The 23,509-nt window shown below is 37.9% G+C and overlaps 1 protein-coding gene across 4 annotated transcripts in view; it reads left to right on the plus strand.

Annotated features, from left to right (window-relative positions):
- Positions 1–23,509, plus strand: part of adcy4.L (adenylate cyclase 4 L homeolog) — a 44,621-nt gene that overhangs the window by 15,155 nt on the left and 5,957 nt on the right. For all 4 annotated transcript variants that reach the window (XM_018259882.2, XM_018259889.2, XM_041565516.1 and 1 more), the window contains exons 4-18: positions 942–1,106; positions 1,212–1,361; positions 7,151–7,296; positions 7,461–7,572; positions 11,599–11,726; positions 16,094–16,252; positions 16,333–16,465; positions 18,848–19,024; positions 19,141–19,184; positions 19,585–19,656; positions 19,739–19,814; positions 22,065–22,162; positions 22,485–22,569; positions 22,968–23,105; positions 23,327–23,416. In XM_018259882.2, coding sequence (XP_018115371.1) covers positions 942–1,106; positions 1,212–1,361; positions 7,151–7,296; positions 7,461–7,572; positions 11,599–11,726; positions 16,094–16,252; positions 16,333–16,465; positions 18,848–19,024; positions 19,141–19,184; positions 19,585–19,656; positions 19,739–19,814; positions 22,065–22,162; positions 22,485–22,569; positions 22,968–23,105; positions 23,327–23,416 — 1,773 coding nt within the window. The remainder of the gene's footprint in view (positions 1–941; positions 1,107–1,211; positions 1,362–7,150; positions 7,297–7,460; positions 7,573–11,598; positions 11,727–16,093; positions 16,253–16,332; positions 16,466–18,847; positions 19,025–19,140; positions 19,185–19,584; positions 19,657–19,738; positions 19,815–22,064; positions 22,163–22,484; positions 22,570–22,967; positions 23,106–23,326; positions 23,417–23,509) is intronic.

Consider the following 23,509-nt stretch of genomic DNA (forward strand, 5'->3'; position numbering starts at 1 on the left):
GGATTCAGCCTTTTTCAGCAGGATTCAGAATAGGCCGAATCCTTCTGCTCGTCCGAACCGAATCCTAATTTGCATATGCAAATGAGCGGCGGGAGGCAAAACCCTGACAAAACAAGTAAAAAATGTTTTCCTCTTCCCACCCCTAATTTGCATATGCAATTAGGATTCGGTTCAGTATTCAGCCAAATCTTTTGCAAAGGATTCAGGGGTTCGGCCAAATCCAAAATAGTGGATTCAGTGCATCCCTAATTTATACCGAAAGGAAGGCAGTAGCTGAGAAAAACTTTTGCGGGGGAAGTTGCATTTGGGTACACAAATAAAATCCTATTTGTCATATTTCTTATGCTCAAGTCCCTGTCTAAGTTTATCCTTTGTATTCATTAATTTTGCCTCAATTTATTCCACTCTAAAGATCCTGGCTAAACTATATAATATTATATCTACAGGGGTTGTGCCGTAACAGTTTGTCCATGTTCAGTCATCCATAGCAACCAGTTAGATTTTTCCCTATTCTACTTTCACTAAACCAGTTAAAAGCCTTGGATGCTATGGGTTATTGGGGGGGAAAAAGCAAACATTGCTAATGCTGAATCCCATATGTTAAATATTGATTACATTCAGCCCCTGTTGGGGGATGCTGGGGTTTGTAGTGTAGTAAAACCTGGAGTAACAGATGTTGCAGATTCCTGAACCTATTGAAAGAAGCATAGAAACCAATCATATTTATCTTTCCAATCGCACAGAAATGGAAACAGTTGGGTGATTTGCTGTTTGGCGGTTACAGTAAATATAATAACACCAGAATACCTCCTGGACTAATGTATTATGTCTTCTGGCTTAGAATTAGAAGTTAGTTTGAATAATACCCTCTTGAAAGACAGTTAGAAAGCTATTTATAGGCAGCTTTATGATTATGACATTTCATTTTTCCTTTTTTCCAGATCTACTGGACGCTGTTTGTGATTATCAGCGTGTACACCATGCTCCCTTTGTGCATGAAATTGGCTGTATTTGCCGGACTTAGCTGCTTCGTTGCACATATAATTGTGTTGAGCGTCTATTTGTCTACAGCACGTCAGCTTCCTAGAGGCGATATTGCTCTGCAGGTGAGATCATGAAAGACATCTTCTAATTATTCTTTGTCATCATTGTCCAAAAGTTCCTTCTAAGAGTCTCTAAAAGACATTTTCTTTTGCCATATTTACCAACAGATGATAGCAGATGCAGTTATCTTGCTGTGTGGAAATGTAATAGGGGGTTATCACAAGTGTGTGACAGAGAGTGCCTTAAAGGACACTTACCAGGAGGCTATCAACTTCATTAACTCTCGTCTTAAACTTGTCTCCCAAGAAAGGCAGCAGGTAAGTCTCATGAGTATTAAGTAACTGTCACATATATCTTTTCAATTATTAATTTACAGTTACTTGACCCCTTTCTAAAAAGCAATGTACAGGTATGGGACCTGTTATCCAGAATGCTTGGGACCTGGGGTTTTCTGGGTAAGGGATCTTTTTGTAATATGGATCTCCATACCTTAAATGAGAAGGAAAGGCATTGTACACTTGGGGGTGCCAAATGTTAGGCCCCCCAAGTGATTGTATTGAGTTACCTGAAACCCTGGACCGGTACTCCTATCAGCAGAAAACTGCACCGGCCCGGGGTTATACCAGTGAGCACCATGGAGCGGTCCTCTTCCGTCTTCCTTGGGCCAGTGCAGTTTTCTGCTGATAGAAGCACCGGCCCAGGTTTTCAGGTAAGTCAATACAATCACTTGGGGGTGCCTAACAAGTGCACTAAGCCTTTCCTTCTCCTTTAAGTCTACAAAAAAAATAGTTTAAACATTAAATAAACCCAGTAGGATTGTGTCACCTCAAATGAGGTTTAATTATATCTTCGTTGGGATCAAGTACAAGGTACTGTTTTATTATTACAGAGAAAAAGGAAATCATGTAAACATTAAATAAACCCAATAGGCTGGTTTTTGCTTCCAATAAGGATTAATTATATCTTAGTTTGGATCAAGGACAAGGTACTGTTTTAGTATTACAGAAAAAAAGGTAATCATTTTAAAAAAATCTGGATTATTTGGTTAAAATGGAGTCTATGGGAGGAGTCATCCAGTAATTCGGAGCTTTCTGGATAATGGGATAACAGATCCCATACCTGTACTTTTCATAATCTGATAACAGTAGAACAAGACTGATAGAAAAAGTTTTCATCTTCCACTTATGTTTTCATCCATTAATGATTTATGGAACAATAACAGATTTCGTTCACAAACCATTACTGCAAATGATTTATTATTTCTGAGAACTTGATGCTTAGGCATTCTTTATAGGCATTGGTAGGACATGGAGGATTCCTGTGTTGAGACAAATGAATAAAACCCTATACACGTATAACATCTATTATCCAGAATACTTGGTACCTGGGATGTTCTGGATAAGGGATTTTTTTTTACCATAATTTAAGGCTGCTAAAAATCAATTATCCATTGTTATTTTGGGGGCTTATAACCTAATGGGAATTCTTCTAAGAGATTCTTCTGGGCCATATTAATATATCAAGGACTATTTGGCAGTACACTGTACTTCGCGTCTGCCATAAGGCAATCCCCCACCGATCACCTATTGCTTCTCTTTTAAAGTGTTGATTTTAAGGCTATTGTCCCGCACTGCCGTTATTTGAGACCGGCAGTGAGTCTGTTGTTTTACTATGGTTTTTGGTGTGCTGTGTGGGCTTGGCCCAGTGTTTTTTAGCGTTATATTTATCTTAATCTTAAATTATTAAAGGTGAAGTTTTGTGTAGTTTCTTGATATTGAAGTATACTAGACCTCGCTGGTCAGCCCAAACTGGTTTGCAAGTGGATAAGGGGAGCGGGTGGTCGCTGTATGGTTTTCTTTAAAAAAAAAAAAAAAACACCATTCCCACTGTTTTCTCTCTTTTTTAGTATATCCATTAAATAAACCCAGTACAGGTAGAATTCGTTATCTAGAAACCCGTTATCCAGAAAGCTCCAAATCACAGGATCTCCCATAGAATACATCCAAATAATTCAACATTTTAAAAATGATTTGTACAATATGGATTCATTCATCTTAGTTGGGATCAAGTAGAAGGTACTGTTTTATTTTTACAGAGAAAAAACAAAATCATTTTTAAAAACTAAAATTATTTGCTTAAAGTGGACCTGTCACCCAGACATAAAAATCTGTATAAGTCCTTTTTAAATTAAATATGAAATCCAATTTTTTTTTTTTTATTAAAGCATTCATAGCTGTTGTAAACTCATTTAAAAATATCAGCTGTCAATCAAATATTGCCTACCCCTCCTCTATGCCTAGGCATAGAGACGGGGCAAACAATTACTTTCACTTTCCATTCAGCACTTCCTAGATGTCACCGTTCTCCCTACATACCCCCGGCTCTCTTAACGATTTAATTGTGTAACCAGTGCATGGGGATGGACATTGGGTCCCTGTCCCCTGGTGCACAAACAAGATTCTGAGATAATACAAGGCTTGCCTTAATAACAGTGTCCACAAAATGGTTCCTTCCTGGTTGCTATAATTATGAGTTCCCAGACTGATGGAAACAATATTCAAATAATTTATACAGTGTAATTAAAGTTCATTTTGCTTGACTAACATGATAAAATAGGATTTGGAATAATTTTGTTTGGGTGATGGGTCCCCTTTAAAATGGACCCTACTGTATGTGATATGACCTTCCTGTAATTTGGGGCTTTTTAGGTAAAGGGTTTCTGGATAAGGGATCCTATACTTGTATAGAAGACATTTCTATGCACATAACTTATTCTTTACTCTCTCTAATTTTAATGGGTACAAGTTCTACATTACCTGAATAATGACGTTTTGTAACCTGAAAGTGCATATTTTGTGGTTAATATTTTGTGTGCTGCTAATAAAAGGATTCAAACAAAAATGAGCAATTAAGGAGTGACCCTGCCATGCCAATATAAAGCTATTATACAGTAATTGCAGCCAGTTGAATGCGCTTACTTTAATGAGTCCTTTTAACTCCCTAAGTGGAAATACCACTTTAATGTTTTACTATGATGTAGGCTGTGGTATTCTTAGATACTTTGCAATTTTTTTTGTTTATAACTGGCCCTATGATTTTTTTTCTGGTGTGGCCTATAAACAAATTGCTTACTGGTTAGGGCTAAATAAGAAAGTAATCTGGGGGAACATATATGATGCTGGTTTGAATTAGGGATGCACTGAATCCACTATTTTGGATTCGGCCGAACCCCCGAATCCTTCCTGAAAGATTCGGCTGAATACCGAACTGAATATGAATCCTAATTTGCATATGGGAAGGGGAAACCATTTTTTACTGCCTTGTTTTGTGTAAAAAAAAAAAAAAAAAAAGTCACGCAATTTCCCTCCCCACCACTAATTTGCATAGGCAAATTAGGATTCGGTTCGGCCAGGCAGAAGGATTCAGCCGAATCCTGCTGAAAAAGGCAGAATCCCGAACCGAATCCTGGATTTGGTGTAGCCCTAGTTTGAATCTCATCCAGTTCTAGACTTACTATGCTTCTGTTACATAGACCTATTAATTTCTGTCATAGATGTTTAGATCAAGCAAATCTATAGTTACTAATAATACTAGTAGTTACTAAAACTAATACTAATAAGATACTATCAAATACCAAATCTAATGGTTACCGGAAAGAAATTATTGTGCACATAGTCTTCCCATTTCATAGCTACAAAGTTGACGATAAATTGAAACCTTAAAGGAGAACTAAACCCCAAACTAATGAAAACCTCTACCCCCCATAGTCCCCCCTCCCTGACCCCCCCGCACAGGTTTTAATACCTGTAAATGCCCCTAAGTCTTTAATTACCCCTCGATGCAGAGACAGCGCAGTGGAGCTCATGGGCGACGTCTTCACCGATTTGGTAATCTTCAGGTCCCTTAGGCAATTTCGGTAGCTGTCAGCGCATGCGCTGTTGTTCAGGACCAGCAAATTGCTACAACTGTGCATGCGCTGATATGCCACTTACTTACTGAAAACTCCCGAAACGCTGAAGATGTCACCCCTGAGCTCCGCTGTACTAACTCTGCATTGAGGGGTAATAAAAGACTATGGGGCATTTACAGGTATTAATACCTGTGCGGGGGGGACAGGGAGGGGGGGACTATGGAGAGTAGGTTCTCGTTTAAAGGAACAGTTCAGTGTGAAACTAAAAACTGTGTAAATAGATGGGCTGTGCAAAATAAAAAATGTTTCTAATATAGTTAGTTAGCCAAAAATGTAATGTATAAAGTCTGGAGTGAACAGATGTCTAATAAAACAGTCAGAATCCAACTTCCTGTTTTTCAGCTCTATAACTCTGAGTTAGTCAGCGACTTGAAGGGGGGCCACATGGTACATTTCTGTTCAGTGAGTTTGTAATTGATCCTCAGCATTCAGCTCATATTTAGAAGCAACAGATATGACCCATGTGGCCTCCCCTCAAGTCTCTGATTGGTTACTGCCGGGTAACCAGGGTAACCAGTCAGTGTAAGCCAAGAGAGCTGAAAAGCAGGAAGTAGTTTCTGACTGACTTTTTATACATCAAATCACTCCAGCCTTTATACATTACATTTTTGGCTAACTAACTATATTAGAAACATTTTTTATTTTGCACAGCCTGTCTATTTACCCAGTTTTTATTTTTACACTGAACAATTCCTTTAAGGCTTTCCCACATTTATAGCTCAGATATGTAAGATTGAAAAGAATGTGAATATTTACTAGGGAAAAGTGGACTAACTGGTTTGAAATATGAAAAATAACTCCACCTGGTAAAATAATAATCTTTGTTGACTGGTCCTGTATGAATTCCCTACCACTTCAATTGAACTGAAGAAGCCACTCTAATGAGTGGTGAAATGTTTTCAAGAAACTCTTAACTGTCCAGTTACCTTTGACTTAAGTCTACTAGATACTGTATATCATGACCTGGATAAATGAGAATCTTCGTAGACTCCTGTATGAAAATCTTGCAGTGTGCTATGATTATTCCATACATACATTAAGGGAGTTATTTATCAAGGTCCGAATTTATCTCAATATCGGCTGCTACAAACTCCGATCTAACCCGCTTGGGTTTTTAACTCTTATTTATTATTACATTTTCCTGAAAATTACCTTTGTGGGAAAAGCTCAGATTTTCAAGATTTTTTTCCTGAATTTCCCCCTAAAACTCCAAATTTTTCGGAGTTTTCATTTGAAAGCTCCGAAAACATTGTGAAAATTGCCCGAAACCCCCGACACAACCAAAAATCAATGGGACTGTTCCCATTGACTTTTATGCAACCTCGACAGGTTTGAGATGCCGTGTTTTTATATTCGGGCTTTTTAGCCCTCGGGGTTTAATAAATTCTGAAAAATTTGTGAATTTTTTTTAAGCCTATTATAACACAAAAAATCTCAAATTTTTCGGATTTTGGGGAGTTTCGGGTATTCGGAGCTTAGTAAATAATCCCCTAAGTGTAAAATGTTTTACAGTCAAAAAAAGGGTATATTTATTGTGCTGTATAAAGAAGTAGAACAGTTAGAATACATTATATATTGCCAATTTTACTCCTTGCTTTACTGTGTAGAATTATGTGTAATAAATATAAAGCTGGGGTAAAAAATTTTCACCAGAATTGTTCATCCAACAAACTTGACCATTGACTTGGAAATTTCTGGAGTTCATAAAATGATACATCTTATTTTGTTTTAAAGATGTAGGATCTAGTGATGGGCAAATAAATTTGCCAGGCATGGGATTCTCGGCAAATATTGGCGGTTAACCTCCAGCGAATAGATTTGCGAAACTGTGGTGAAATTATTTGATACCCATTGACTTTAATGTGTTTCACAAATTTTTCCCTGTTTTGCAAATTTTTCGGTAAATTCACAGATTTTTCAGCAAAGCGAAATGCCATAGATTCGTCCATTACAGATCAGCTAATTTGCTTTCCTGCTTTAGGGTCAGTGATAATAGCCACCAAAACATTAAAAAAACCTGAGAACACCATCCCTCTTAAATATAAATGTAAATGAGCAGAACTTTATTTTATGTATCATCTTGATGAAATGGGCCTACGTTTAGGTGAGTCTGATACTATGTATGTTGTATCATAGGAGCGCTTGCTACTCTCCATTCTTCCTGCATATATTGCAACTGAAATGAAGGCTGAGATCATAGAGAGACTGAAAGAGAAGCGGCCTCAGCCAGAAAATACCAACAATTTCCATAACCTGTATATCAAGAGACACAAGGATGTAAGGTGAGAGACATTCCCCAAATTACCAGCTAATGAATGAGCCATAGTTTTTAAGTGCATGGTAACATATTGTATGTACTTTATTTGTGATGCAACTATGATGTATAATGAATATATGGTTAGCTATTGTTTGCTTGTGTTTATAAATTCCTATTGTTGGTTTGCAGCATTCTGTATGCAGATATTGTGGGCTTTACGCTACTCTCCAGTGAGTGCTCTCCCAAGGAGTTGGTTCTCATGTTAAATGAGCTCTTCGGAAAGTTTGACCAAATCGCAAAAGTAAGAGATTGCAATAGGATTTGTTATGTAGGGCACACATATTGTATTGTGTAGAAAAGTGTATTCTTACCTTTTTCACATGGACTTAAAGCGGTTGTTCACCTTTAAATGAACCTTTAGTATGAATGTAGAGAGTGATATTCTGAGACAATTTGCAATTGGTTTTCATGTTTTATTATTTGTGGTTTTCAAGTTATTTAGCTTTTTATTCAAAAGCTCTCTCCAGTTTGCAATTTCAGGATCCAAGTTACCTGAATTTGAGTCTAGAATATAAATAGGAGAGGGCCTGAATAGTAATATAAGTAATAAAAAGTAACAATAACATTACTTTTGTAGCCTTACAGAAAATTTGTTTTTAGATGGGATCAGTGACACCCCCCCATTTGAAAGCTGGAAAGAATCAGAAGAGGGCAAATAATTCAAAAGCTTTGAAAAAAAAATAAAAAAATGAGGGCCACTTGAAAAGTTGCTGAGAGTTGGCCATGCTTTAACATGTTAAAGGTGAACCACCCCTTAGATTGACCCTGCCAATTTGTTTTCTTTGAATAAAGCATTGTACCTGTTTGTTTATCTCCCAAATGGAAAATAACTCGATAAGAGTGCAACTATCTATTGGTTGGCAAAGCTGTGTTGCCACGGCTTTTATATTTCCATTCTTCTGCTTATGCCACACCTATGTGGTACAGTGAGATAGCTGGCTAAAAATAATCATTATATCTTATAAGACCACAGGGCTGTCATCAGGAAATGACAATCTGATCTACTTTAGGGGCCTAGCAATCATTAGGCTGTTTTCTTTAACAAGCCTTCTGACTCACACGAAGGCAAAGCAATAGCTATCACATAAAGGGCCCCACTGACACTGACAATGGGGTCCTTCATCGGACATCGGCCTCATAATTAAATTAGACCAAGATCACCCATGCAACGGGGTGGTAAAGAAACTTGAGCCTTCTGATAAAGGGTCATTGATCCGAATCTGTGTCATGTGAGACAACCTCAGTTTATAATTAGAATCAAAGCTATGAAGCAAGACTGGACTCATTTTTTTTATCAAAGGAAATCGTAACAGTCATATGAGTACCAAGAAATACACATCCCTATGTAAACAAAAAACAAATGAAATAATTTTTTTGAGTAACATTAACAATGCGAGAAAAGCGTGGAGATTGGAGCTTCCACGTGTAAAGAGAAATTAAGTTGCCTGCAGGTTAGATTAAACTAAGAGTACTAAACACAAGAAAAATGAAGTGTGGAAAGACAGGGATATGACAGTGGGTCCCCCCTACCTTCCGCCTTCTTGCCAACCAGTTCAGACAGGCCCCTCCTGGGCCAACACAGTTAGACAGAAGAAGTCACGCAAAAACGCATAAAGAACGCCAAGGACAGGTTATTTAAAGCCTTCTGAGGCACACGGACAGTACCTATGCCCCTGAAGAAGCTGTTTTAGACATCGAAACGCGTAGGGCAGCATAGGTGGATGGTGGGGGTCTAGTTCCCATCTGTTCCCCACATAGAGAGGTAGAATTATATACAGGGGAGCGTGGGTGGCAAGAGGAATTGGGTACTTACCTGGTAACAGTATTAATTCTTTATCCTAGTGATACTTTATGGATCACTAGACATTCTAGTCTTTGAGTCTGTTAACCCCCCACCTACCACCTATGGCGTTATCGTTTTTAATTGGTGTTTTTTAAGGCCACAGTCCTGCACTGCATATACTCTTGAATTGCAGTGAGTTTGTTTGCACACTTTTTTAATTGTGGTTTGTTGTGTGGGCATGGCCCAGTGGGTATTCTTGTTTGCATTTTTAATTCGAAGTATTAAAGGTTAAGTTTTATGAGTGACTTCTTCAGTCTAACTGTGTTGGCCCAGGAGGGGCCCGCCTGAACTGGTTGGCAAGAAGGTGGAAGGTAGGGGGGACCCACTGTCACATCCCTGTCTTTCCACACTTAATTTTTCTTGTGTTTAGTAACATAAACAATGCCCCAACTAAATGGCACTACTGGCAGTATTTACATTAGATTGCACATTTTGGAAACAGTGTTCCTATTACTAGTGTTTGCAAAATAAATGTTTTTTCTGCCACAATAAATTTTTTATTGGTCTATAAATAGAACACATACACATTTCATCCACTCTGTTAAAGCTTTAAGATCACCCAAAATAGGAAAATCAGTGGCACTGCTTGAAAACAATAATTAAATACATGTTTGTACAGCTCGTTGGCTATATTTTACATGTGGAGTTTTATTAGGGCTCTTCAGTCTGATTCATTTCTATCTGTGTACAAAGGAGGGTTAAATCTGTAGCCAAGCCCAAATTGAGAAATTCTTTGTCAGTTAATAGAGCACACAGACAGCGGGAACAAACGAGCTTACATTTCAATTATCTTTTTATTCTATTGTTGGGCCACAAGGTTGCACAGTTCATATACGTTATGCTTCCTGCAAAGAAATATATACTCATCATGACAGTGTAATAATAACTTTTAATAGTAAGTCTGTGAGCAAAATAGAGCAGCCACAGGCAAACGAGTAAAGCAAGGAGTGACACATGTTTCGAAACCAATAATAATGCCTATATTTAGCAGCGTCTTACAACAGAGCCCGTAGTTTCCCACTAACCTACAACTGGACACCCACATCCAGGGCGCCATCAGAAATCACGGGACCCCGTCCCAAGTTTTTGGGCCACAGTAAAAAGGCCACTCCCCCACACACACTTTATAAAAAGCCATTGCTGTTCAGGACCCTATTATAAGTTTAGAAAAAAACATTGGCAAACTGGGTCCCACATAAAAGTTTTTAAAAGAACATCTTTCTTTTCGTGGCTTTGGGTCCTTCTTCAGCTTCAGGGCTTCAACTTTGGGTCTTTTCGTGGCTTCGGGTCTTTTCGTAGCTTCGGGTCTTTGGTGATTTAGGTCTTTTTGCGGATTTGGCTCTGTTCACGGCTTTGGGTCTTTGGGACTTTGGCTCTTTGGAACTTTGGATCTTCAGCTCTTCGGATCGCCGATGTCAAGTGGGGGCCGGCTAATTTGAAAAGGACACAGCCGGACCCCCCTTTAGGCCCCAGCCCGGTACAAATGTGCCCCCATGATGACGGCTCTGCTCACATCCCTAAATGGCTCACAATCTCCCGGGATCCTACCACAAAACATCGCTCCTTGTTGGGGCCACAGACATCTCTTGCTAACTAGCCTGCCCTTCACCTCTTAAGTGAGCTGGTACCAATCTCCTAACTCACCTAGTCCTTGCCATTTCTTTCCTTCTATTGTGTACACATGGGCTTTTGTATCAGACCTCCTGTTTTCAGCATAAACCTCCAGGGCTTGAGCATGCTCAGTTTGCTCCTCTCCCCCTTCCTCCTCCCCTTCCTGCTGCAATCTGAGCTCAGAGCTATGAGTGAGCAGGGAGAGACTCGGGTAGGAAGTGATGTCACAGCAAGCTAATATGGCAGCTGCTATCCTAAACAAACGGAGACAGTGTCTAGAGCAGAAGCACAAAAAGACAAGGAAATAGCACAAACAGTCTGTGAAAGATGGGACCGGACATAGCATAGGCGACAGAGCAGGTACCACCCACAGCTTTGCGCCCTAGGCAGGCGCCTACTCTGCCCACCCCTAGTTCCGGCCCTGATGGAAAAGCATTATAAAGAAAAAAAATGGTGTTCTAGATTGCACTGTTGTGGCTAATCTATTGGCAATAAACTGCCTTGGTAGCTTTCCTTCTACTTTAAAGGTTGGTGCCACCTGCTGGCTGAATTAAATATTGCCTAACCGGGTACTGTATTGGTTGCCTAAAACCTGTGTTACTTAGAGCCAGCACAAATGTTTCTCTATTTACTAAAGTATTAATAGTCTAATGATGCAGATGTTATTTTAACCATCCTGGTAACAGCCCTTGGTCCACCCTTGAATTATTTTTCCTTTGATTATAATTTAAAATAAATATTTCTATTTTATCACCATTTTTATCCCGATTGCAAACATCATACTTGTTCTCCTGCTTGTTTCCCTGTGTCTAGGATAATGACTGTATGCGCATTAAGATTCTAGGAGACTGTTACTACTGTGTGTCAGGCCTGCCTGAGTTCTTGCCAAACCATGCCAAAAACTGTGTTCAGATGGGATTAGACATGTGCCAAGCTATACGGTGAGAAGTTATATCATACTCATGTTATGCAGTACATAATAATGTAACTTACTGTATGTGCAGTACTTTTCCTGCAAGTACTCTTGATTTTTGAGACATGATAGAGTAATTTGTACAGTGATGCAATGAACCAAATCAGTAATTTGACTGGAGTGCCGTGTAGTATTCATGTTTGAAATATTATACCAGACCTGTCTCCAAGCAGCCCAGTCAATGTACTCAGGACTCAGAATGTTTATTTTATTTATTCAGTCCAAAACTGTGTTACTTTTGTTTGGATAGATTCAACTAATCCTCACAAATAAAATCAATGTGACAGTCTAACACAGCTAGCTGGCTGTCTTAAAGGAATTCTGTTATGATTTTTATGTTGTAGTTTTTATTTCTAAATTACATTGTTTACACTGCAAATAATTCACTCTACCATATAAGATATTATTCCTGAAGCAACAAGTATATATTTTAGCTGTAATATTGGTGTGTAGGCAGCCATCTCAACTGGGACAATATGTCTAGCCCCATGTCAGATTTCAAAATTAAAAAATCTGTTTGCTCTTTTGAAAAACAAATTTCAGTACAGAATTCTGCTGGAGCAACTCTATTTAACTGATGTACTTTGATTCTGTTTTCCCAAAACAGAATCCCTTTAATGCATAAATACAAATGCTGCCAGTCACTGAGTAGATAGAGCCTGTAATGTCTTCCAGTTACTCTTGCATATTGTTGGCATATGATCATAAAAAGGTTATTTAAATCACTACTGAGCTCCACTGAGATGTTGCATTTGTTATCCAAAAGGCTTTCCTTGCACATTTCCTTGGCAAAACTACTGAACTGTGAACTGTTTATTCATATTATCGAATTATTATCCACCTTGTCATGAAACTGCATACAACTAGATGAATTAATGTACAGTATATATCCTCAAGTGATCTACTCATATAAAGATTTGCAAATGTGCCTAACATGATTACCAGAATTGTATTTGCAATGTTTGTCTGTATCATAATGAATGCACTTATACTTAGCTGCACTGCTGTGACACTCTAGAAGCCAGTTCATAGGCATAGATTCAACATAAATGTAAATTGAAAAAAAAAGGGATGATCTGCACATCATCTTTATCTGCAAATAGTACAGACAACATATCGGATATTAAAACCAAGAATTTTTATTTTCTGAAAAACTGATGCTCATTTTTTTAATTTGATGCCAGCAACACGTTTCAAAAAGGTTGGGACAGGGGCATGTTTTCCCCCTTGCCTCACCTCACCTCTTCTTTTGACAACACTCTGTAACCATTGAGGAGACCAATTGCTGTAGTTTTGACAGTGAAATATTGTCCCAGTCTTGCCTGATATAGGATTTCAACTGCTCAACAGTCAGGGTCTCCTTTGTCATATTTTTTCTTTTATAATGCTCCAAATGTTTGGGTGACCAGTCTGGACTCAGGTCTGGATTTCTTGCTGTGGCGCTCCGAGGCCACTGGGTCCTAGTGCCGGCACCTGCGATCGCACCTCCCCCACCCACGCACGCGAGCATGCACATGCGCTGGAGCACTGAGGATGATGAGTACAGGAGTATGCATCCCCAGTGCTCCCTTGGATTGCGGCTGGGTGGCATGCCGCCCCTAAAATCGTGCCACGATAGGCCCGGGCCTTTCTGACCTCGCCACAAATCCGGGCCTGTCTGGACTGCAGGCCAGCCAATTTAGTACCTGGACTTTTTTTTTCTACATGCTGTTATAAGACATACAGAATTAGGTTTGGCATTGTATTGCTGAAATAAACATGTCCTTCTCTAAAAAAAGGATGCCACATGGATGGCAGCATATCTTGCTCCAAAACCTATATATATTGTTTGTCAGTAATGTTGCCTTCCTAGATCTGCAAGCTAACCATGCCATATGCATTAAAGCACCCTATATTAAATCCTGTGCTAATAACAAGCAAAGTGGTCCTTCTCCTCTTTAGCCCAGAGGATGTGGCATCCATAATTTCCAAAAACAATCTTCAAATATTGATAAGAGACCACAAGAGAGTTTTCCCTTCCCCCTCAGCCTATCTGAAGCTTGAGCTTTGGGCCCAGAGAAGGTGGAAGTCTTCCTGGATAATGTTTATATATATCTTCTATGCTATTGTGGATGTAGTGGCCAATTATGTTTACAGTCAATGTTTTTTGGAAGTATTCCTGAACTCATGCAGTGATTTCCACTATAGAATTATGTCCCTAGTGTACACAGTTCAGTGTAAAAATAAAAACTGGATAAAAAGATATGCCGTGCAAAAAAAAACACGTTTGTAATATAGTTAGCCAAAAATATAATCCATAATCCATGACTGGATGTGTAATATAGTAGTCAGAACACTACTTCCTGCTTTAAATCTCGCTAACTCTTAGTGATTGACTTTAAGGGTGGTCACATGAGACATAACTGCCGTGAGTTGTGAGTTTGCTATTGATCAGATTCAAAAGCAAACTATTATGATCCATTTGCCCCCCCCCCCCCCCGATTGGATGCTGGGTTTTCATTTGGAGGGGTTGAACTTGATGGACTTTGTCTTTTTTCAACCCAATTTAACTATGTAACTATGGATACAGTGCTACGCAATATGTTGGCGCTATATAAATACTTGTTAATAATAACTGCAAAGGAGGAAGCTTGGTTAGATATCTGTCACTACAGCCTTTATACATTACATTTTTGATTAACTAACTATATTGGGTAAAAGGAGCAGTCAGCACGACTTCTTACACCTTTTTTTTCCTTTTTAAGTTGTAGTGCAGGTTCCCCAGTGGCCACTTATCACCGGTCAATATTGAAGAAATTGTAATTGAACAGCACCACTCAATCTTTGTAAGATAAAAATGCCTTTATTGCAGACTTCTGGGCATCACAGTGACGTTTCAGGCCTCAATGGCCTTTTATCAAGCTAAACTGACAATCCAAACATAGCCTTTTAAACCCTTGTGAGACATCTAGTGGCCAATTAGTATCTAATAACAATCATGTGTTACATCTTATCATATATGTCAAACAGTGTAACCATTTACAAAAGCGAGTGTAACAGTTTCCACAAAGTATCCATCTGAAGTGAAGCCAATATTATAGGTGAATCAAATTCAAAATGATGCAGTTCTGTAAAAAGATTTAAAATAAAAACAATATAAAATCTTTTAAAAATGAATTTATCTAAAAATTGGTTTAAGGTCATATTCTTTATTTAGGCCAAATGGAAAGCCCATCTATTTATCCAGGTTTTTATTTACACTGAACAATTCCTTTAAAGTAAAATATTAAGATTAAATATAGAGTTTAAATGATCTGCAAATCATTCCATTCTCTTTTTATTTACATTTTACAGAGTCCCAAGGGGTTGTATTTCTAATATATGTATGAATTTGAACATGTCTATGAATAGTGACTGTGATGCAAGAAAAGAAGCTTGCAGCTTGATATGCAATACAGCTCAGTGCTGCCATCTGTAGTTATATTGCAAAAGTGTTACTTGCATGGGGTTTGCGTGCCGAATACTGACATACAATGAACTATTTATAGAGCTTTTGTCCAGGCAGTTGGCACTAAATGGGGCTAATGTAGCTCTTTGATCTTTGCAGTAACTTCTTTAGCATGACTCTGCAGAAGATTTTCTTGTCTTTGTATCTCACAAAAAAATGCTCTGTATGATTCAGTATTCCACATGATGCTTTTAGGTGCCATTAAAGGATAAGTAAACCTTTAAAATAAGTAAATGTAAAATTGATGAGGGTGCTATATACTAAGCACTTTTGTAATATACATTCATTATTTATTTATTTATTTTTTATTCCAAGATATTAAGGGATACATGTACTGTTAATATGAATGAATTTTGTTACAAGAGTGCCACCTGCTGGTCAGTTTGCTTGCTGGTCTGACCACCAAGTAGTCAAGAAAGTTGTCATGAGAAAGAAAGAGGCTGCTCTGATGTTCTTATGCGTAGTAAAGATGTGAGAAAGGTTTCTACTTTTTATCCTAAACAGAAGAACATCAGAGCAGCCTCTTTCTTTCTCCTGACAATTTCCTTGACCACTTGGTGGTCAGACTGGTGGGAAACTGACCAGCAGGTGGCACTGTTGTAACACAATTCATTCATATTGTACAGTACAGGTATCCCTTAATATCTTGGGATAAAAACCAAATAAATAATGATTGTAAAATACAAAAGTGCTTAGAATAGCACAATGATCAATTTTGCATTCACTTATTTTTAAGGTTTACTTATCCTTTAACTGTAGACAATGAAGGATACAAAAACATTTTTTTTAAAAAACTTTTGTATGTAGGCCCCAATCTGTGTTGACATTACTGTTTTTTCTCTGTCCAGCAAGCTGCGAAAAGCCACCGGTGTCGATATCAACATGCGCGTTGGTGTCCACTCTGGAAATGTGCTTTGTGGGGTGATTGGTCTGCAGAAGTGGCAGTATGATGTGTGGTCACACGATGTAACACTAGCTAATCACATGGAGGCTGGAGGAGTACCAGGGTAAGAAAGCAAAAGATCTGAACCTCTCTTTGATCTCTGTATAAGAGGCATGTTCATTAATCTCCCCCTTCATCTTGTAGGAGAGTGCACATCACAGGAGCCACTTTGTCCCATTTAGAAAATGAATATGAGGTGGAAGAAGCAACGCTGGCACAGCGGGACCCTTATCTGAAAGAGAATAACGTAAAGACCTATCTAGTTATTGACCCCAGGGTAAGTGATGTGACAAGAGCAACTACAAATACAGCAAACAGAGAACATATTAATGCACCAATATTCAAACTGGACTTCTAGTTCATAATGATCAAGATGTGAATAGTCAGTTCAGGTTGGTTACTTTGAACCTACCACTGAATATGGGCAGCATGGTGAAGTGTTTAGTATTGCTGCCTTACAGGGCTGGGGGCATGGGTTTGATTCCAATCAGGGATCTATTAGCATGGGGTTTATGTGCTGTCTATAATATTTGCATTTCCCCCCGGGTACTTTGGTTTAGTCTCACACTTCCAAACCATACAGGTAGGTTAACTGGCTCTTGATAAATACAGTATGTGATAGAGATTTAAACAGTTTTCATTTTATACCTATATTTGGATAAAAAAATGATGTATAAAGAGAATAGGTGACCTAATTTAGATGGGATATTCGCTATAATGAACTGTATCATCCTTTTGCAAAAAGAGAAATTGCTTTGCTTGTACATACAAATGTATCCAGGGGTATTTCCCATGCTTGTCACCATTTTGTGCATGCATATGATCAGACTTTTCCAAGGGATTGCACATGATGGTATTGTTGTCATCTTGGCTACACGAGACACTGATGTGCTCTGATTAAGCAGTTCAGGTAGGTAAGATCAGCACCATTATTATGAGTGACTTTGCTGTAGTCTCTAGCCAAAAGTAGCACATGTGAAGAAGAAGTCCTGGGTCATAAAGTGAATTAACGGAGATGCTGCACAGTTGGACTTGACCTGTGTGCATAAATGTGGATGTGGGTAATGCACTAAAGCATTATGCAAAGTATATTCACAATCACACATGATCATTATCTGCCTGCCTCTGTCTCTCTTTATTGTATGTATGTGTAAATATAGTGATTAATAATACAAATTCTAAATCAAGCCCTTCTGGCTAAATATTTCACAGTAAGTAACTAATACGATTTGCAGAATTTTTCATGTCTTATATAGGGACAATGACACTTGCCCTCCATCAAGCAATGCAAGGACAAGGACCCTGTATTACTGTTTAAACATCTACATGGCCTAATGCCCCCCTAGGAGGCTTGCGCAGAAAATAGGTTAATAACTCAGGCCCTTGGGGCAATCGGCCCCTGCTAAGTAGAACCGGGCTGCAATTTTCTTTTTAATAAGTACCTGTCACCCAGAAATAAAAAGCTGTAAAATAAAAGTTATTTTCAAATAAGGCATGAAACCCATATTCAAAAATCCATACCCATCATAAACCCATTTAAAAAGCTCAATTGTCAATCATATATTGCCGCCCCTCCTTTATGCCAGAGGCACTTCTTTAATGTTACTGCATGCCTCACATTCCCCTTCTCATCTCAACGTCTAATTGGTTAACCAGGTGCCACCATTCTGGTACATAAACAAGATTTTGGCATGATGAAAAGCTTGCCTTAATAAAAATGTCCACAAAATGGCACCCGCCTGCTTCATGTGATTTTGAATTCCAAGACTAAAAGAAACAATATTTAAATAACTTATAAAGTGCAACTGAAGTTTATTTAGCTTGACTAACATGATAAAATATCTAGAAATAGAAAAATGTATTTCTTTGGGTGACAGGTCCCCAAAAAATCATCTTAATAGATCACTTCCCTGACCTTTGCATGATACAGCTATATAGACATATAAGTTACCCCTACATTTTTACATGTAAGTAAGCTGCAGATAGATAGGTTGACAATGCTTTCAATATAATACACCTAAACAATGAACAACCAGTATAATATAAATATAAATTTGTAACAAATTTATGGTCCTGTATTTTAAGGCAATTTAAAAGAGGACTGAACAAAAAGCTATTAAAAACACGAGGGCTCTTTTGTAAACCCGTACTCAGCATGGACCTCAAACAAAAATATGCCTAGTGTCCCCCTAGTTAGCTGAAGACATAAAATTGTAAAATTACATTTACCCTCAACCGTTTTTATTTCTTTTTTTCCTTTTTATATAGTTTGAACAACTGCTTGTTCATTTATTCAGTGCAGCCAGTAGGTGGCACCTTCACAAGTCTGTCTAGATGTTTTCATACACTCGTTTTTATACACTCATTAAATTATCACAAAAATATACAGAGAAAGATATTCATATTTTGTGTTTAGGAATGAATGACAGCACTGTAAAATGTGTACAAGTAAGAATCTGGATAACTTAGTCACCCCTTTCTATTCTGACTTTCAAGCCTGGGTGTTGTATAACAATTAATTGAATTATTTAAAAAAAAATGGAAGCTATAATAATCCTGTATACATAATAAAAATAATTGTAAGGTGAAGTACTCCTTTATGTTGTTTGAAGTGGCTCATGGTGGAATGCCTTCTTGTAGTAACTCTGTTCATTCACAGGCAGGTGATGGTGAGGCAGAGGATATACTGCCATCAAAATCTGCTGAAATTCCTAAGATGAGGGCATCAGTTCGTATGACTCGGTATCTGGAATCATGGGGGGCTGAAAAGCCCTTTGCTCACCTCAGTCACCGCGACAGCCTTGTGCCTGAACCACACAGCATCTCGCGAAGTATGGTGAGAGAGATAATGGTGCTTCATGCTGATGTTATGATTAGGCTGTAAAACCTATACAATTATACTACAACATTTGCAAATATATATATTTATATATGTTTTCTTTTATTCTACAGGATCTTCCAATGTCCCCAATATCACAAACCTGGAGCCAAGAAAAGTAGGGACGGGAATCCTACTCCTTATTCCTACTGACCTGTGCTTCATTCTTGTACCTGTGATACTACTGTTTTCTCTTAAAAGGATCTGATGTTTTTTCCTGCTTCGTCCTCTGTCCTTTGACTCCCTTTTATCTGTGATGTCTCCAAAAAAAATCGCTTGAGAGCAAACCATGAGTACAGTCGCCCTTTCGACATGTGTCTTTTTATTTTGTGTATGACTGACTGTGTTGTCATTTGTTGTCACAACACCATGCATGTTCCTATCTACTGTAAATGCGCACAAGTCCAATGCTCTTGCATCTCCTGTCTTCATCCACTTTCATTTAATCTAACTGCACATTCCCATTCTTTTTAGCCCATTTTCTCTCTCTCTCACACAGTAACTCTTTGTACCATTAGGTCTCGCTCTACAAGAGACACTAACGAAACATTGAATGACAACATTTTTCACATCATGGAAGAGCCAAAGAGGTATAAAGAGGTGCCCTATTTTTATTTCACAGTGTAGAATGAAATATTTTATCATTTCATTCATCATTTTCTCATGTATCAGTGACAGGCAGTGGAAGAGATCAGAGGATTTTAACCGTATAACTCTGTACTTCAATGAAAAAGCAGCAGAGAAAGAGGTTTGTTCCCTTTTCATAGACTATTAAAGGATATACATTGCTATTTTTGTATTTCAGCCATTGTGTAATTTGAGAAAATATACATACTGTGTCATAGAAACAGGGATGTTTTTGGTTGGGAAAAACACCTTTGTTCTGCTTGTTGGGTCAGGGAAAAGCAATACGCAGCAGATTTACATTTATAATGGAAAAAGTCTTGCAAGTGGTCAAAGCAGCACACATTTGCTAAACATCTAGTTAGCTTCTCATGTTTGTCACATGAACATTCATTTCCGCTAGACTCTCAAAGACTTGTCTAGCTGACCAGATGGCACGCTTACAATTTATGTAAAGTGTGCCCTTACTACATAAAGGAGGGTTTGGGCTGTAGGTGGTAGATGGAAGAATCTAGCAACAATTTGAGTATTTGTATTACTCAGAAAGGAGTATGACAATATAGAAGTGATTTTTAAAAATGGCACCTGTACAGGTTCTGTAACTAGTGAAAACACACAAGTCCAATTCCCTTGTAATTGATCGCCCTCATCCAATTTAATTTAATATAGCTGCTCCTCACTGTTAGTGAAAGGGCTGTCCATGATACGTAGGGGCACATTTACTTAGCTTGAGTGAAGGAATAGAATTAAAAAACTTCGAATTTCGAAGTATTTTTTTGGCTACTTCGACCATCGAATTGGCTACTTTGACCTTCGACTACGACTTCGAAATGAACAATTCGAACTAAAAATCGTTCGACTATTCAACCATTCGATAGTCGAAGTACTGTCTCTTTAAAAAAAACTTCGACCCCCTACTTCGCCAAAACCTACCGAGGTGCAATGTTAGCCTATGGGGAAGGTCCCCATAGGCTTTCTTAGCTTTTTTTGGTCGTAGAAAAATCGTTCGATCGATGGATTGAAATCCTTCAAATCGTTCGATTCGAAGGATTTAATCGTTCCATCGAACTAATTGCGGTAAATCCTTCGACTTTGATATTCCAAGTCGAAGGATTTACCTTCGGCAGTCGAATATCGAGGGTTAATTATTCCTCGATATTCGACCCTATGTAAATCTGATCCTAACTATGGGTATATAACTCCATTGCTTATTTCATTATACAGAAAGTGTGCCATGCTGACACTGAGGTTTCATACACACTAGTCTTTGTAATAAGGAGCCAACATATGCCATCATTATAGTGTGGTTAATACATGTGGCATAGTACCAATGCTCCCTGTTAAATGGACTAGCCAATAGCAGCTGAAGGAAGCAGTTTTAAAAAGAGATCATTCCTGTGAGTACTTATATGCCTCTTGTTGGTCAGCTATACTGAAGAGCAAACATTGTGATGGTTTATATACTTGTCTATCATACAAAAACAAAATTAAAGGGTATTCACAGAAAAACATCGCTCCATGTCACTTGGATGAAATGTATACATGTTGTATGTATATCATTTGTATTTTTAACCTTACAGGCTGTAGCAATGTGTTACTGCTTACATAAATATTTGAAATAAATGTTTAAAAAATAGCTAACTAAGAATATGGCTATAAAATCTGTATGTTATATAAATATATACTGTACTTCCTGTACCAGGCCGGAGGTTCTGTAGTCCTATAACAGTAATGATTCATACCTTCAAAATTATCTGCAGAGACTCATATCGTCTGATCTAAGGAGACTGGTATGAGAGGCATGGAGATGAGCAGAGATTATTCTTATGGTTTAAAACCCTGAGTTATAAGTGCAGAGTTAAAAAAAGAATAGTTCTTTAAGTGGAGTGGGAAAGTAGCAAGATTTGCAGGGTTATGACATACCTTCCAATGCTTTAATTTTCCATGGGACAGCCTAAATCATGGACCACAAAATGGGAGTAGCATTCTGAGAAATGCTCTGCCCTGGCTCCTCCTGAAAGCTATGGGCCCAGACAACCTCCTGGGTTGGCTTTATTGCCATTAGCAATTTCATTTGAATTGGGGTGTGTTGTAATTATCCTGTTTTTAATGCAATTTGCATATAAATTAAGTGTCTGAAAAGTTTTAATTTTGCAACTATTAATACAGTAAATCAGCTCCTCAGAACTATCACATTTATTTACAGGAATTTATCTTCAGTCTAGAACACTGGCATATCATAGTATAATAGCAGGTTTTCAAATTAGAAAAAGCTACAGGTCTAATCCATTAAGAAAGAATTACAGGTATTTTGTATATACTAGAAAGAACAACTGAGAATCACTGAAGAATATTCTCTGATTTTCCTCCACAGTATCGCCTCTCAGATCTACCTTCGTTTAAGTATTACACTGCTTGCTGTTTCTTCGTCTTCACCTGTAACTTCATTGTTCAGATTCTGGTGTCTCACAAGTAAGTGAATTTTAAGCGTGTCCTAAGAAACAAAGTACACATTTAAAGGGCACCTGTTGGGTAAAAATAGTATCCCCAACCAAAGGTGCGGGCTAATAGAGCCAGAATCCCGGTTGGGGATAACAGTAGTTTTTTTTAAATAAAAATTTAGAACTGTTCAACAGGAATATTCAAGTCTGCCTAAAAAATAGAACTACAGTATGGTCTTTATTTGTTTATCCACTGATAAAAGTGATTGTGAGTGGCATAAGTAGAGACAAACAGTTATTCTTATTAATAATATCATATTGGAAACATAACCATGTTAAATTTTGTCCTGCAGAAATGCAGCCTTTGGAATCTCGTACGGCATTTCGTACTTCTTCTTCTTGTTACTTCTCTTTACATGTTTTGCCGGACATCTGGCCGTGAGTATCAACATGTTTCTTCAGTAGACATTCATTAATTTCATGCTGATTAATGGAAGAGATTAAGTAGTTACATATGAATATGAATGCCAAACTGGAGAACTTGCCCATTAAATCACTCGTTTGGTTTTCCATATTGGGAAAGATTGTGTTCATCTCGCTTACTGAAAACTAAATTACAGGGGGACACTAAGTTGAGAGATCAGCCGAATTCTGCAAACTATGTCACTACTGTTATTGACCAATAGCCATACTGAAGTATTACTGATCTAATCATAGTCTTTTCAAATGTATTTAGATCATGAAACACATTATATCACTGATCACAATGTAGTGATTTGGTAAATTTTCACTTTTTGTTCACTGCTTATCTATTTTCACATCTGCTACTTTTACAGAGATGTATCCTTAAGGGTCCCCAGCTTCTACATTGGCTGCCATCACTTTCCATTGCTATGTCAAGTAGGCCTTGGATCAGGGTACCACTAGGGATCTTCACTATACTCACTGTGCTGGTTATGGCAGTCTTCAATTTGGTAAGTTTCAATTTTGCACCCTCTATAACTTGCTTCTCAATACTTCGCAATATGTTTCCTGTATTTCTACATTACTGTATTTGCTATGAAATGGTGATTGTAAATAAGATATTATATGTGTGTTGTTAATTGCCTTCCTTTTCTTCTCTATACATTTTCTTATGGTTTTTCTTGGTAACTTTGATAGGAATGCTATAACCTAATTTTATTTGTTTATTCAGTTTTTCCTACCAGATAATAACTGTCCACAGAACTCTTGGAATTCTTCCCTGTCACCAGTTCCAGAACCTCAGATGCTCTATAGCCTCCCAGTGAGTTGATAATTTAAAGGAGAACTAAATCCTAAAAATGAATATGGCTAAAAATGCTATATTTTATATACTGAGATTCTCAAGTTTCAGCTT

This window comes from Xenopus laevis, chromosome 1L (genome assembly GCF_017654675.1).
Source record: "Xenopus laevis strain J_2021 chromosome 1L, Xenopus_laevis_v10.1, whole genome shotgun sequence".
Lineage (NCBI taxonomy): Eukaryota > Metazoa > Chordata > Amphibia > Anura > Pipidae > Xenopus > Xenopus laevis.